General features: G+C 47.4%; 1 protein-coding gene across 6 annotated transcripts in view; it reads right to left on the minus strand.

Moving 5' to 3' along the window:
* SUPT6H (SPT6 homolog, histone chaperone and transcription elongation factor) overlaps positions 1-15,571 on the minus strand; it is a 42,003-nt gene that overhangs the window by 15,204 nt on the left and 11,228 nt on the right. For all 6 annotated transcript variants that reach the window (XR_013535809.1, XR_013535810.1, XM_008997181.4 and 3 more), the window contains 21 exons: positions 14,896-15,054; positions 14,724-14,800; positions 14,172-14,364; positions 13,849-13,933; positions 12,908-13,181; positions 12,138-12,239; positions 11,385-11,501; positions 10,946-11,035; positions 10,624-10,766; positions 8,724-8,872; positions 7,856-7,954; positions 6,775-6,904; positions 6,539-6,689; positions 6,212-6,366; positions 5,819-6,014; positions 5,252-5,391; positions 5,012-5,129; positions 1,498-1,574; positions 789-924; positions 353-490; positions 107-274 (listed from right to left, as the gene is read on the minus strand). Coding sequence is in view for 4 of the 6 variants with exons in the window: in XM_008997181.4 (XP_008995429.1) it covers positions 107-274; positions 353-490; positions 789-924; positions 1,498-1,574; positions 5,012-5,129; positions 5,252-5,391; positions 5,819-6,014; positions 6,212-6,366; positions 6,539-6,689; positions 6,775-6,904; positions 7,856-7,954; positions 8,724-8,872; positions 10,624-10,766; positions 10,946-11,035; positions 11,385-11,501; positions 12,138-12,239; positions 12,908-13,181; positions 13,849-13,933; positions 14,172-14,364; positions 14,724-14,800; positions 14,896-15,054 (2,897 nt within the window). In the remaining 2 variants the exon portion in view is untranslated. The remainder of the gene's footprint in view (positions 1-106; positions 275-352; positions 491-788; positions 925-1,497; positions 1,575-5,011; positions 5,130-5,251; positions 5,392-5,818; positions 6,015-6,211; positions 6,367-6,538; positions 6,690-6,774; positions 6,905-7,855; positions 7,955-8,723; positions 8,873-10,623; positions 10,767-10,945; positions 11,036-11,384; positions 11,502-12,137; positions 12,240-12,907; positions 13,182-13,848; positions 13,934-14,171; positions 14,365-14,723; positions 14,801-14,895; positions 15,055-15,571) is intronic.

The raw sequence follows: 15,571 nt of genomic DNA on the forward strand, positions 1-15,571 counted from the left end.
TACTTTTCTGACCTTGGTCTTCCTGATGTTTCAAATTAATGAAAAAGTATATATTCATATTCAATGAAATGGCAAGTTTTAAAATTTCTGATCACTCCAATCCTACCTTCAGGAGGTGGGTCCCTTTCCGAGGTCCCAGGCCACAAACATATTGGATCAAGGCCTGGCTGTAAGGGTGGGCAATGGCACGGTTGACATCGACCCCAACCTCATTGACTCGGTTGATAAATTCACAGTACAAGGCGTTGAGCAGCTCCTCTTTCACCACATGCTCCTGTTGACATTCAGCAGACAGGAGTAAGGTTACTCTGCCTTTCCCTCCACCCGAGCCTGCCTGTCAAATCCTACTCACCTGCAAGGGGTGAAACTTGAGACACAGGATGTCTTCATCGGAGCTGCACACCTGGGCAAATTCAATCAGAGGGTCCTGGATGCGCCGGGCCAGGGAGACAGCCTGTCTCAGCACTGGAGGGTAATCCCGGAACTCTGCCTAGAGTCAAACAAGGGTCAGCAGGGCCTTAAAATCCCCTCAGCTCCAACATCAAGAGGAAATCCAAACCATTCTGGTTTAAAGTGATTTTCTCTGTTTCTCTGGGATTTTTTTCCTGGGATCAGTTTAATCTCTGGGACTCCCAATCTGAACCATAATTGCAAAATGGAGAACTTCTGCATGGATCAGGACACAGGTACAATCCTGTGCCCGTGCTGACGTTTGTTTCCCTATTTCATCTCTTTGGGATTAATAGCACTTGCCTGGGCAGGCCCTAAGGGTGGGGCTTCAGCATTACCTCTGACTTCTTGCTGTTCATATAGAGAATGGCCAACTCGTTGTCAACCAGTTCTACCCCAATAGATGACAGCTGCTGGCCCTGGTCCAGCTCATGTACAATGCGCTTCACATCTTCAATCAACATCTGGGCGTCCCTGGTGGGATGAGTGTTGGTCAATGAATACATTTTCTTTCTTTCTTTTTTTTTTGAGGCGGAGTTTCACTCTTGTGACCCAGGCTGGAGTGCAATGGCGCGATCTCAGCTCACCGCAACCTCTGCCTCCTGGGTTCAGGCAATTCTCCTGCCTCAGCCTCCCCAGTAGCTGGGATTACAGGCATGTGCCACCATGCCCAGCTAATTTTTTGTATTTTTAGTAATGATGGGGTTTCACCATGTTGACCAGGATGGTCTCGATCTCTTGACCTTGTGATCCACCCGCCTCGGTCTCCCACAGTGCTGGGATTACAGGCGTGAGCCACCGCGCCTGGCCAATGAATACATTTTCTTAGGGATTGACAGTCTCATGACTGCCTTGGGGGTGAAGAGGTGGGGGACGAAAGAACTTTTAAGACAAAGAGGTAAAACATCCCCAGGGATACTCTGTGGGGATATCATCAATACCCTACATAGGCACAAGCCCCATCTGTTATGGGCATATGCCAGATTCAATAGTAAGACATGAATTGGGTCATAGCCTTAAACCAGAAATGGTCTAATCCCCACCTACCTGTTCTCTCCTGCAACTGTCACCACATGAGGCTTCTTATTCAGGAGAAATTTCTTTAGTGTTTCAATGTCTTGAGCCTGGATTGAAAGAAAATTCAAGCTGAATGGCTCTGAAAATACGGAGATTTCTGTCTCTCTATGTTGGATAACTTTTTTTTTGGCGGCGGGGGAGGGGGGGATAGAGTTTCACTCTTGTTGCCCAGGCTGGAGTGCAATGGCACCATCTCAGCTCACTGCAACCTCTGCCTCCCGAGTTCAAGCAATTCTCCTCCCTCAGCCTCCCAAGTAGCTGAGATTACAGGCATGTGCCACTAAGCCTAGCTAATTCTGTATTTTTAGTAAAGATGGGGTTTCACCATGTTGATCAGGCTAGTCTTGAACTCCTGACCTCAGGTGATCCACCCACCTTAGCCTCCCAGAGTGCTGGGATTACAGGTGAGAACCGCTGCACCCAGTGGAGATCTTTTTGTTTTTTTTTTGGAGATGGAGTTTCACTCTTCTTACCCAGGCTGGAGTGCAATGGCACGATCTCAGCTCAGCTGAGATATACAGCTCAGCATACAGGCGTGCGCCACCATGCCCAGCTAATTTTTGTATTTTTAGTAGAGATAGGGTTTCACCATGTTGACCAGGATGGTCTTGATCTCTTGACCTCGTGATCCACCTGTCTTGGGCTCCCAAAGTGCTGGAATTATAGGCGTAAGCCACTGCGCCCGGCCGGTCCCAGTGGAGATCTTATGAGGAAACTGATATGGACCAGATGTGGAAGATATGAAACCAGATATGGAAGATATCTGGTTCAAGTTGGTACGTACCAAAGATCCCAAAGGGCTGGGCTTATAGGCATGAGCCACCACTCTGCAGAGATCTTGTAAGAACTGGAAGAACCTTCATATGGAAAATATCTGGTCCAAGTTGGTACCAAGGATCCATTTCCACCCTCTCCTGAAAGTTAACCACCCTGCCTCTGCTTAATAATCCCACTGACTAGAACTATACTCCAGTGATACTAGCTGCCACTGGCCAGGTCTCAAGAATGAAGTTAGGAAACTGTACTTTTATATTGTGAACCAAAATCTAATATTCAGCCTCTAGTTCTGTTTTTTTTTTTTTTTTTTGAGACGAAGTTTCGCTGTTGTTACCCAGACTGGAGTGTAATGGCACGATCTTGGCTCACGACAACCTCCACCTTCTGGGTTCAAGCAATTCTTCTGCCTCAGCCTCCCGAGTAGCTGGGACTATAGGCATGCACCACCATGCCCAGCTAATTTTTGTATTTTTAGTAGAGATGGGGTTTCACCATGTTGACCAGGACGGTCTAGATCTCTTGACCTCATGATCCACCCGCCTCGGCCTCTGAAAGTGCTGGAATTATAGGCGTGAAACACTGCACCCGGCCTAGTTCTAGTTTTGATGAAGCAAAATGAATAACTAGTAGCTGCCTTCTTTTGGGTGGGGGCCCACTGAAAAGGTCAACATGGCAGTGCCTCATGCCTATAATCCCAGCACTTTGGGAGGCTGAAGTGGGTGGATCACAAGGTCAGGAGATCCAGACCACCCTGGCGAACATGGTGAAACCCCGTCTCTACTAAAATACAAAAAACTAGCTGAGTGAGGTGGTGCATGCCTGTAGTCCCAGCTACTCAGGAGGCTGAGGCAGGGGAATCACTTGAACCTGGGAGGCAGAGGTTGCAGTGAGCCAAGATCTCACCACTGCATTCCAGCCTTCCAGAGCAAGACTCTGTCTCGGGGAAAAAAAAAAAAAGGCAACATGGTTAAGTATAATTTTCTTCAGCTAAAGATGTCCGGTTCCTTTTTATTTAATTCCTAGTACCTCACACTCCTGCATGTCCTCCTATAGTTTTTGTAGCTATTTCATTTGTAGTGTCACTTTTGCTAAAAATGTTGAGTAGTGGCCACGTGTGGAGGCTCATGCCTGTAATCCCAGCACTTTGGGAGGCCAAGGTGGGCAGATTACGAGGTAGGAGATCAAGACAATCCTGGCCTACATGGTGAAAACCTGTCCTACTAAAAATACAAAACAATTAGCTGTGTGTGGTGGTGAAGTCCCAGCTACTCAGGAGGCTGAGGCAGAAGAATTGCCAGAACCCAGGAGGCGGAGACTGTAGTGAGCCAAGATCGCGCCACTGCACTATAGCCTGGGTGACAGTGCAAGATTCTGTCTCAAAACAAAAAAAAGTGAGTAGTTAGGACTGATAACTGGAACTATTTGAAATTCTGATCTCCATTTCAATACTTGTTATTATTTTTTTTAAGACGGGGTTTCACCATGATGGCCAGGCTGGTCTTGAACTCCTGACCTCAGGTGATCCACCCACCTTGGCCTCCCAAAGTGCTAGGATTATAGGCATCAGTCACCATGCCGGGCCCATTTCAAAATTTTAATGGCTGAGTGCAGTGGCTCATACCTGTAATCCCAGCACTTTGGGAAACTGAGGCAGATGGATCACTTGAGTCTAGGAATTTGAGACCTGCCTGGGCACATGGTGAAATCTTGTCTCTACAAAAAATACAAAAATTAGCCAGGCATAATGGTGAGTACCTCTGTCCCAGCTACTTGGGAGGCTGAAGCAGGAGGATCACTTGAGCCTGGGAGACAGAGGTTGCAGTGAGCTGAGTTCTTGCCACTGCACTCCAGCCTGGTGACAAAGCCAGACGCTGTTTCAAAAAATAATAATAATAGGCTGAGCATGGTGGCTCATGCCTGTAATCCCAGCACTTTGGGAGGCCGAGCCAGGGGGATCACTTGAGGTCAGGAGTTCAAACCAGCCTGGCCAACATGGTCAAACCCCGCCTCTACTAAAAATACAAAAATTAGCTGGGCATGGTGGCACATGCCTGTAATTCCAGCTGCTCGGGAGCTTAAGGTAGGAGAACCACTTGAACCTGGGAGGCAAAGATTACAGTGAGCTCGGATTGCGCCACTGCACTTCAGCCTGGGCGAGAGAATGAGATTCTGTCTCAAAAATAAATGAATAAAAATAAAAATAAAAATAAATTAAATTAAAAAAAAGTTGTTTGTTAAGAAATTTTTCGTTCAAGAATGCAGCTCTATCCACAAAACTGAAAGATACCATAGATACCATTAGGATAAACAAAATTCAGAAATATACCAACCAAATGAATTGAAAGTCTTCTTTCCTTGGAAGAAAAGACACTGAAAGGCTAAAGAAGGGAAAAGGTTGGCTTCATGCCTCAGTGGCTTTCAGCTGCTGGAACAGCCTGACCCAGATGCTGGTAAGAACAGAGGCAGTTAAGGCAACTCCAGAAGCACACAAGGCCTAGGAACTGGCCTGAAGCCAGAAGCAAATTCTGTACCAGATAACTTGAGTGCCATCTACTGCTCATGAAATTGAGGCATCCCAGGGGACAAGTCAGTGACCAGATCAGAGACAGTCTTGCATAGGATGTTGCTTAGACCATAAACAGTTATCTCCACTGAATCATAAGACATTCTCCAGATATATTTTAGTAACCTCATCCTAGCCACTTGCCTTCTTTTCTCGCTCTTCCTCTCTCCACGCAGTTCGCCGTTTGGTAAAATGGGGCAGTCGAAGGAAGTCTGTCACTTCTCCTTCACCATTGACTAGGGCGCAGAACACTGGGTGATCTCTGCAAGCCAGACAGAAAAACAAGAGTGCAACAATCAGCAATATGAAGTTATGAATGAGAGAAAAATGAAATTAGGAAGACAAGTAAGAGATGGTGCTGGGCAGGCAGAAACAGGCTGTTACCTGGCAGAGGAGAAAGCAATGCCAAGGACTCGAATACCCTTCCCTTGGTTCTCGTCCATAAAGTCGTCATCTTCCTCCACCTGCTGATCTGGTCGGTAGGGTGCCACTCTCAACCAGTTGTAGAGCTTTCGACTACAGGCCTGTGGGAAGAGACACAATAGATATTATATACATGATGACAATATGGTCATCAGGTTCACCAAGTGTGCTAAGGGAACACACACATGCACACATGGGCGAGGGTGTGTACTCTTATGTGCCCATGTTCCTAGCCATTGGCAGGCTTATCACCTGAAGGCATTGCTTGTGGAAACAGCAGGATATAGAGAACAGCGAAATAAACAAAGAATGTTTGGGTGAGTGGCGGTGGGGAAGGAAAGAAGCTCCTGGGGCAGAGATGTCTTAGAGGTGGCCCATGTGGCCTTGTTAGAATTCCCTCTCACATTATGCTTCACCTGCCCCCAGTGTTTCTCCATCAGCTATGGGACTATTAGTAAGGGGTTCCTTCATGCCCAGTTCCAGTTTGGGGAAATCATATGACTAAAAATCATGAGGCTCTGTCCTCACCTTTATAACATATTCCTTGGCTTCAGCCAGCAGCTTGTTCTTGAGTTCCTTGGCCATCTGCACATAGAGGAACTGCTGTAAAGCCCGTTCGATGGCCATGGTGCGTTGCCGGTTCCACTCCTGCACCTGGTGGCTGAACTCATCTCGGTAGTAAAACTGTTTTATCTCTTCAAAATATGTCTGGTCATTGCCATAACTGAGGAGAGACACAAAGCTACGGTGTCAGGAATGGAGAAAAGGTGACACCGAATATCCATGAATGTTCTAAGCAAGCCAGAGACAACAGCTTGCTCAACTCCAAAATTGTGGTTACCCACTCCCGAGGGGCCCTTCCGTCCACCAGACTCCTCACCAGGCTTTCCCAGAGAGCCCCCAGCCCAGGGCTCTGCTTACCCTTCCACTCCCTTCATATCTATGCTGATGTCAATGGTGAGCAGCCCTTCATCTTCAGCCAGGCATATCTTGAGGAACTGGTCATCTCTCAGTTCCTTAACCGGCTTGTTCTTTAAGTACTTGAAGGAATAGGCATAGTGGGCCTCATCTACATCCTGCACACATGAAGAGGGAATCATGAGCCTGTGGATGGGCTGGGCCAGGCCTCTGGAGGAAAGACTGCCTTTTTGCTTTCAGGCAGACAACTCAGTGAAGTGGAAGGCAAGAAACTCAGACCACAGAAAGAGCTGAGGCACACCTTGGATCAAAGCCCTTCACCCAGCTCACCTTTCTACCTTTCTTGGTGGGGGTTATGTTTAGCTTGGCTCTCTCTTGGAAGGTTTGCCTCAGCACCTGCCGGACAAGAGGCTCACGGGCAATCTGCAGGGCTACCATGTAGCGAGCGCCTTCTAGCACAGCCTCTGGAGTAGGGAACTGGCTGTGGGGAAAATGATGCAGCTACAGGACCAGGGCGTTGTGGCCCTTACGCCCCTCCTCCTGCCAGCCACCTGCTGCATGCCTACCTGCAAACATAATCCTTGGCCAGCTCCAAGGGCTCTGCAGGAAACTGCTCTGTCTCGTGCCGCTGGTAACTGTCCCGGAGGTTCTCCCCAAACTGTTCAGGAGTAAGCCCAAACTTTTTGGCCAGGCCATCTAAAGCAAATAGAAGAATGAAGTGTAAGACAGCAGAGGGCCTATACACCTCTTGGCTTTCAGAATCTGGAGTAGCAGTTCTGGGAACAAGCCTTTTTTATTTTCCTGAGAAAGGAAATAACACCTCTTGGGCATGGTGGTACACAATTGTAGACCCAACTATTCAGGGGAGGCTGAGGTGGGAAGATTGCTTGAGCCTGGGAGGTCAAGGCTACAGTGAGCCATTACGGCACCACTGCACTCTAGCCTAGAAACAGAGTGAAACCCGGTCTCAAAAAAAAATGAGAAAGCTCTTGCTGGGTCTACCTCTTGTTTCCTAAATTCTTGGGTGCTCTGTCACCCAGGCTAAAGTGCAGTGGTGTGATCATGGCTCATTGCAGCCTCAACCTCCTGGGCTCGGGTGATCCTCCCATTTCAGCTTTCCCGAGTAGCTGGGACTACAGCCGTGTGCCACCACTCCTGGCTAATTTTTTTCTGTAAAGTCTTGCTATGTTGCCCAGGCTGGCCTCCAACTCCTGGGCTCAAGCAATCCTTCCACCTTGACCTCCCAAAGTGCTAGGATTACATGTGTAAGCCACTGTGCCCGGCTAGGGCACTGGACTTAAAAGAGGCCATGAATAAGCAGGAACAAGTGGTCAAAGAACAATGAAAAAGCTGACTTTAAACACTTGATAGGCTATTATAAAGCAGAAGAAACAGACAGCCTGGACTCTCTCCCTTCAATCATGAGTTTCCTATTACCTCAGGAAATCAGGGAGAGGCTGAATCATCATTGTGGGGTGGATATGGGTGTGGAGGGGAAGTGTTTTTGAGGACCAGGTAATAAGCTGGTTCAGGACTGGATTGGTGATTGACCCGATAGCCTTTCTTTGTCCTGCCCACCAGTCTTTTTTTTCTGGGTAACTCTTGCTCAGGCTAGAATGCCTAAATCCTAAAGATGCTAGCTTTTACCTAGCCCAGCACTCTGGCAGATGGTGTACATGTCTCGGCGAGAGGCCTGCTTGAGCTCGGGGCCCCTCTGCTCCTCATCTTCTGCTTCCTCACCTTCGCCTGGGAAGAAAACATGGAAAGATTTAGGGTTCTAGTTTGCCATCACTCCCAAGGATCCGAGATATGTTGGGGGGAGAAGCCCCAAAGGGCACCCAGCCAAGGGCCTCCTTCAAGATGCCATGGCTGCCAAGTCTCTAGGGTTCTCTTTATTATTTTTTGAGGCAGAGTCTTGATTTGTTGCCCAGGCTGGTGTGCAGTGGCATGATCTCAGCTCACTGCAACCTCTGCCTCCAGGTTCAGGCACACCTCAGCCTCCTAAGCAGCTAAAATTATAGGAGCGTGCCACGTGGCCTGGCTAATTTTGCACTTTTTTTTTTTGAGACGGAGTTTCGCTGTTGTTACCCAGGCTGGAGTGCAATGGCATGATCTCGGCTCACCGCAACCTCCGCCTCCTGGGTTCAAGCAATTCTCCTGCCTCAGCCTCCTAAGTAGCTGGGATTACAGGCACGCACCACCATGCCCAGCTAATTTTTGTACTTTTAGTAGAGACAGGGTTTCACCTTGTTGACCAGGATGGTCTCGATCTCTTGACCTCGTGATCCACCTGCCTCGGCCTCCCAAAGTGCTGGGATTATAGGCGTGAGCCACTGTGCCCAGCTCTAATTTTGCATTTTTAGTGGAGATAGTGTTTCACCATGTTGGCCAGGCTGATCTCACACTCCTGACCTCAGGTGATCTGCCTGCCTTAGCCTCCCAAAGTGCTGGGATTACAGGTGTGAGCCATAATGCACGGCCATGAGTCTCCCAGATTTTCTTTCCCATCACTAACCTTCTTCATCTCCCTCTTCCCTTACACGCTTCAGCTTCTTGCGGCTAGCCTTGGCAGCATTCTGCATCTTGGGGATGTCTCGACCATAATAAAGAAGAAAATGATTGTAGACATCTTTCAGCTCATCCATTGACTGGACATCCTTGAGTCTGAAGAGGATGAGACATAAGGTTTGAGTCATCACTACAGAAGGGGTATACCCCAATTTGGCTACAAGAGGTCCAATTCCCAAAAGGCAAGATCCCAACTAGAATGGGATCCCAACCAGTCTTTTCCAATTATTACTATAGCTATTACTTTTGAGCCCTAGACCATAACTTTTTTTTGTTTTGTGAGATTAAGTCTCGCTCTGTCGCCCAGGCTGGAGTGCAGTGGTGCGATCTTGGCTCATTCCATCTTTTGCCTCCCAGGTTCAAGCAATTCTGCCTCAGCCACCAAGACCATATCTTAATTGCAAACAAGTCATCTGAAAGAAGGCATTTATGTCAAACAGAAATGGTAGCTGGTTGTGGTTAGAAATGGAAGCAAAAAGAGAGAGACAGACAGGGCACGTTGCTCATGCCTGTAATCCCAGTGCTTTGAGAGACCAAAGTTGGAGGATCGATTGACACCAGGAGTTAGAGATTAGCCTGGGCACTGTATCGAGACCTGTCTTAAAACTTTAAAAATTTGCCAGGCGTGGTGGCACATGCCTGTAATTCTAGCTACTCAGGAGGCTGAGGCAGGAGAATTGCTTGAACCCAAAACAGGGAGGTTGTGGTCAGCCGAGATCATGCCACTGTACTTCAGCCTGGGCCACAGAGCAAGACTCGGTCTTAAAAAAAAAAAACCAAAAACCAAAAAACAAACAACCATCTATTCCCCTCCCACAGCCTATTTTCTCTACACTGAATAATGGTACAGACTAGCAAATATAAATATCCAATTATTCTGACAATGTTTCTTTTCTATATGTTGATACGGAAAACTAAGATGAATTTGTCTCTCAGATTAATTTTGATGTGTTGACAAGTCAGATTCCTTTTTCTTGAGATGGAGTTTTGCTCTTGTTGCCCAGGCTGGAATGTAATGGTGTGATTTCGGCTGACTGCAACCTCCGCCTCCTGGGTTCAAGAGATTCTCCAGCCTCAGCCTCCCGAGTAGCTAGGATCACAGGCACACACCACCATACCTGGCTAATGTTTGTATTTTAAGTAGAGACAGGGTTTCACCATGTTGGCCAGGATGGTCTTGAACTCCTGACTTCAGGTGTTCTACTCGCCTCAGCCTCCCAAAGTGCTGGGATGACAGGTGTGAGCCACTGCGCCCGGCCCTTTCTTTTTCTAAGAGACAGGATATTATTTTCACCCAGTGTGGAGTGCAGTATCATAATCATAGCTCATGGTAGCCCTGAATTCCTGGGCTGGTGATCTTCTTGCCTCAGCCTCCCACGTAACTGGGACAAGCCACTGTGGCTGGCTTTGACAAGCTTGATTTCTTTTCTTTTTTATTTTTGAGATGAAGTCTCGCTCTGTTGCCCACGCTGGAGTGCAGTGGGCACAATCCTGGCTCACTGCAACCTCCGCCTCCTGGGTTCAAGCGATTCTCCTGGCTCAGCCTCCTGAGTAGCTGAGATTACTGGCATGCGCCACTGCCCCTGGCTAATTTTTTTTTTATTTTGTAGACAGGGTTTCACCATGCTGGTCAGGCTGGTCTTGAACTCCTGACCTCAAGTAGTCCACCTGCCTTGGCTACCCAAAGTGCTGTGATTACAGGCGTGAGCCATTGCACCCAGCTGACAAACTGGATCTCTAAGGGATGGGCCCTGTGCTGCACATTCTGCAAGGTTTAACAGTGCGCCTTCAGGGCCAGCCTTGGGTCTGAGGGCTTCCCATAATGGAATAAACCCTACATGTGTTACCTCTCCATGTCAGTGGTATCCAAAGCCCGGATGCCATCGGCAAGAGGTTTGTCAGGGTCAGCAGAGATCTGCTCATACTGATAAGCCTGCATCTTCTCAAACAGCCGTGTTAGGTTCTCTTTACGGATCCTCAGCTGGGTCCACTAGGGTGAAGCAGAGCAGGAATGAGGGCTAGTGTTCGGCCCTGGAGACCCAAGGCTCTGTTCCTTAACAGGCTGGCGGGGGGAACTAGACAGCCTGGGAAGTTTGGGTTTGTAGGTACCCTGATAGTAGTGGTGCCTACCCTGGCCCACACCTCTTGGGGGCCATGGATCCACATTACCTTTTCATCCCACTGCCAGACTCTCCACAAGTCATTGATGTGCAACTCAGGCTCCACATACTCCTTTCGGTAGAAGGCAATAAAAGGCACCTAGGATGGCAAAGAGACTGCAGTCACTCAGAGAAGACAGATCTGTTAAGATCCCCTCTGCCAGTAGATAATAATTTCCTGGAAAAACAGCTCCAGGAAATTCAACAGTCGGAATCCTGGCCTCCCTCACAGCTCTTCCAGGGCCTGGTGCTTTCCTTAATAGGAGAAAATAATGCAGACAGGGTAGCATCGTTCTCATGATCACTATGGTCTCTGCTGGTCCTAACACTTCTTGAGTCATGGGTAGGGGACAGGGGAAGGGGACTCCCACCTGGTTTCGGGAACTATCTTTTCCCTCATCTCCTAATTAAATTTCTCACCAATGGGCCACCAGAGCTTGAGGTATTACCTCAAAATGCTGATTTCGCATGAAGCCCAGGGCCTCTTTGATCTTCTGAATTGTGCTGGGCCCTTTCCGACTGAAGCTGCTGGCTGGTTGCCCTCGGTCTAGGTAATCACAGCTTTCCTGCAGTAGGAAAATACAGAAATAGCAAGACAGTGTTACTTGCTTTGTCTTACTATACATAACTGCTTAATAATAAAAAACAACCTTTTAGATGAAATCAAGAAATTTTGGCCAGGTGCTGTGGCTCATGTCTATAATCCCAGCACTTTGGGAGGCCGCGGGTGGATCACGAGGTCAAGAGATCGAGACCATCCTGGTCAACAAGTTGAAATCCCGTCTCTACTAAAAAACAAAAATTAGCTGGGCACAGTGGTGCGCGCCTGTAGTCCCAGCTACTTGGGAGGCCGAGGCAGGAGAATTGCCTGAACCCAGAAGGCGGAGGTTGCGGTGAGCCGAGATCGTGCCATTGCACTCCAGTCTGGGTAACGAGAGCGAAACTCCATCTCAAAAAAGAAATTTTTTCTCATTTACACACACTTAAAATTTTTTAGAGACGGGTCTCACTATGTTTCCCAGGTTGAACTTGAACTCTGGGCTCAAGCGATCCTCCCACCTTCAGCCTCCCAAGTAGCTGGGACTATGTACAGAGTTTTCTGTACCAGGCACACAGATGTATGGAATAGGGCAGGAAGAGCTTCCTATCTTGATGAAGTATCATTTGGTTCATATCAAAACATAAGGATCTTTTTTGGGTACCTGGAGAGAAATGGTTGGTGTGGCAAAAGCATTCCTGTAGATCCAGTCAGCTTCTTCTTCTAGTTCATCATCTTCAGCCCCCTTGACTGGGATGGAGCGGAGCTGCAGTGGATAAGACAACAGGGTGAGATTGACTTTATCTTGTGTCTCACTTAAGAAAAACATATGCCTTTTTGAACAGAAATGTGTGATCATCAGGTGCACATTTCCAGTACCTAGCAGTGTTGTCCTGGCATGAAGCAAGCATTTTACAGCTTTCTAATTTTTTTTTTTTTTTTTTTGAGACAGGCTGTTTCTAGGCTAGAATGCAGTGGTGCAATAATGGCTCACTGAAGCCTTGACCTCCCAGGCTCAAGCAATCTTCCCACCTCAACCTCCTGAGTAGTTGGGTCTACAGGTGTGCACCACCATGCCCAGCTAGTCTTTTATATTTTGTGTAGAGACAAGGTCTCCCTATGTTGCCCAGGCTGGTCTCAAGCTCCTGGGCTCAAGCAATCTGCCCACTTTGTCCTCCCAAAGTGCTGGGATTATAGGTGTGAGCCACTGCACCCAGCCTGCATTTCATAGATTTCTAAAGAAAACAGTATTTCAAGAACCATAAGCAAGATAGAGTCTATCTTCCCTTCTCTAAGAGCTGGATTTCCCAGGCCCCAGGTGAGATGAGGTTCAAAGCATGTGCTGGATACTCAATGCTAGACTTTTACTGGATTATTTCCTGGCTACAAGGTAATTATGGATTGGTAAAAGAGCAGAGGCTGGTGGTTTCTTACCTGGAACCTCTCAGGCAGGTCAGTGGCTCTGATTTCATTGTCCTGATCTGTGAGATGGCTGCTTTCCAGCTCACTGGGCTCATACATTTCAAAGATGCTCCTTCGGCTCACACGCTTCTTGGTGGTCTTCTTGGGGCGTACTCGGATTTCACCCTCAGCCTCATCATCCTCATACTCATACTCTTCCTCCAGTTCTTCATCATACTCATTGTATTTCTCAAATTCATCATAGTCAAAGTCCACACCAAAGATTTCCTGGGCTTCCTGCAGGGCCCTGTGGGTGGCAGCAAGAGGCAGTTGGCTGAGGTTCAGGTGAAGGGAGAGAAATGCAGCCCTTGCATACTCCTTTACTTGTACCAAGGGAACTAAGAGGGTTAGGAGAAAGGTAAACAAAATAACCATATTCACTGTGGACAAAAGACTTCATTGGGGGATATTTCTGGGCAAACTTGTATATGGAAGAATAAAAAGCCCATCTTTGGCACTTTTGAGTGACAGTAATCAAATAGCAACACAGCAGATGGGTCCATATCTTGCTCAGTGGATTCATCTTCTGCTAAGGTATTACAGTATTTCCTTAAAGCAAAAGCTTTCAAACTTCTAAATTGTGATGCAGGCATTTTCTTCCAACAAAATTATATTAAGAAGGTCAATATATATATAAATGAATAAACATGGAACTCTAAGTGGAAGAGGAGTGCTGGAGCCTTGCTCATGTGTGACTCTATTCGAATACCACAGTGGCCCTAGAGTGCAGAGACAGCTTCCAGGGCTTCCAGGAACTGTCTGAAATCACTGCCTCATAGAGGGTATTTGATGAAGGGAAACAAAATGGCGGCAAGCTGGGAATGCCCCATTTTTGGCAAAGGCCTCTGACCTCCTCCTTCCCGATTGGGCCCACTCAATCATTTTATCCCCACCTTGTACCAGACCCCACTCACGCATCTGTGTATCCAGGAAGCTTCTTCCGCCACTTAGGTTTTTTCAGAGGCTGTCCATCATCATCCACAATGAAGTCATCAATATCTGGGTAGGAAAAGGAGGGGTTGGGGCTCAGAGTCAGGGGCTGAACCACGACTAAATCATTTTGGTTCCTACTATTTGAGTGGCCAGTGAGGAACAGAGTAGGGAGGCTCCTGAAAAGGAACTTCTTTGTGTCAAATGCTGGGGGATGTAGCTAAAGAATGGCTTCTATTCTATTCCCACAGGCTAGGAAATCCCAATACCCATCCAAACACTGGCTTCCCTGCCCAATATGACATACCTGACTCCTCATCATCTTCTTCCTCCTCCTCTGGAGGAGCCATGGGGGCCTCCATGGCCTCCTGTCCTTCTTCCCCTTCCCCATCCTGGAAGATTTCCTCCGCAATAGCTTCTTTTTCATGTTCCTCCTTGCCATATTCCTCCTCGTCATCGTCCTCATCATCTGACATTTTTTTGACACGCCGGTACTTTTGCTAGGGGTGGGAAAACCTGCCTAATCAGGATCTGAAAAGGCTGGCATACTGATACCAAATCTCCAGTCTCACTTCCTTCTTCCCACCACAATTACTCTGACCAAGGGAGATGGGAAAGAACATACTGAGTGATGCTCTTGTAGCCTCAAAACCCACCCTTGAAACTTGGACAAGACTTTCTCTAACAGGCACCCAGATCTGGGATGCAGATCTAGGCTCCATAGCGCAATGATGGCGAACACCATTCTCCTCTTAATGTTCTCCAAACTGTCCTGCATGTATCTCCTCACTCAGAGACACACTGAAATTTGAAGGAAAAACTTCACCCTCCAGGGACAAAGACAAAGAATGACACTTACTCCTCTTTTGACTTTGACACCTAAATTCTCCTCAATGAGGTCAAAATCATCATCCTCCAGGCGGTCGTCAAAAGAGGCTGAAGAAACAAAGAGTTGCCCATGGTGAAAAGGTGCCCTTTTCCACTAAAACCTCCACCCCAAGCCTCACCTGAGCCAGCGACAGACTACTCACTGCGTTTTCTCTTCTTGTGGCCAACATCATCTTCTGAATCGCCAGAGTCACTGCCCTCATCCTCCTCTCCTTCATCTTCATCATCATCGTCATTGATAAAGCCTTTCAGGTTGCCTTGCTCATCTTGATCATCTAGGTTCTCCTCTTCCTCCTCCTCATCTGGAAGACATGCATGTTTGAGGCATGGAGACTAAAAAACAGGCTAGAGGTGCAGGGCCACTCGATTAATGTGATTATCCATTTGCTCTGCACCTAATTACCTGGGTGCCATGTTAACTCTTCTGCCTCATGTAAAGACGCGAAACATGGCCAGTGACTTAGAATAGCAGCATCTGGAAAGAATGGTTTTCCCCCTACATTCACCATTTGTCTTTGGCCAGGATGTAGGTTATTTCCCTATATTTGCCACCTGTCTTTGGCTTCTCAAAATTGTTACTACATTATTATAGCCACCAATAACTTTGTTTTAGTCAGTTTGTAAATTCAGCAGCTATACTCCTTCTTTCAGCCACAATTCCTTTGATAAAACTTGTATGTCCCTTTACCCCTTTAAAGTCATTTTGTAGTTCTAATCTGTTGACGGGTCTAAATATTGGGCTTGGACAGAGAAATAGGAAACTTGGTAATAAATATCAATAATGCTAGGTCTAAAAGCAGAAAGTATTACATATGGACT

This window comes from Callithrix jacchus, chromosome 5 (assembly GCF_049354715.1).
Source record: "Callithrix jacchus isolate 240 chromosome 5, calJac240_pri, whole genome shotgun sequence".
In the NCBI taxonomy this organism is placed as follows: Eukaryota; Metazoa; Chordata; class Mammalia; order Primates; family Cebidae; genus Callithrix; species Callithrix jacchus.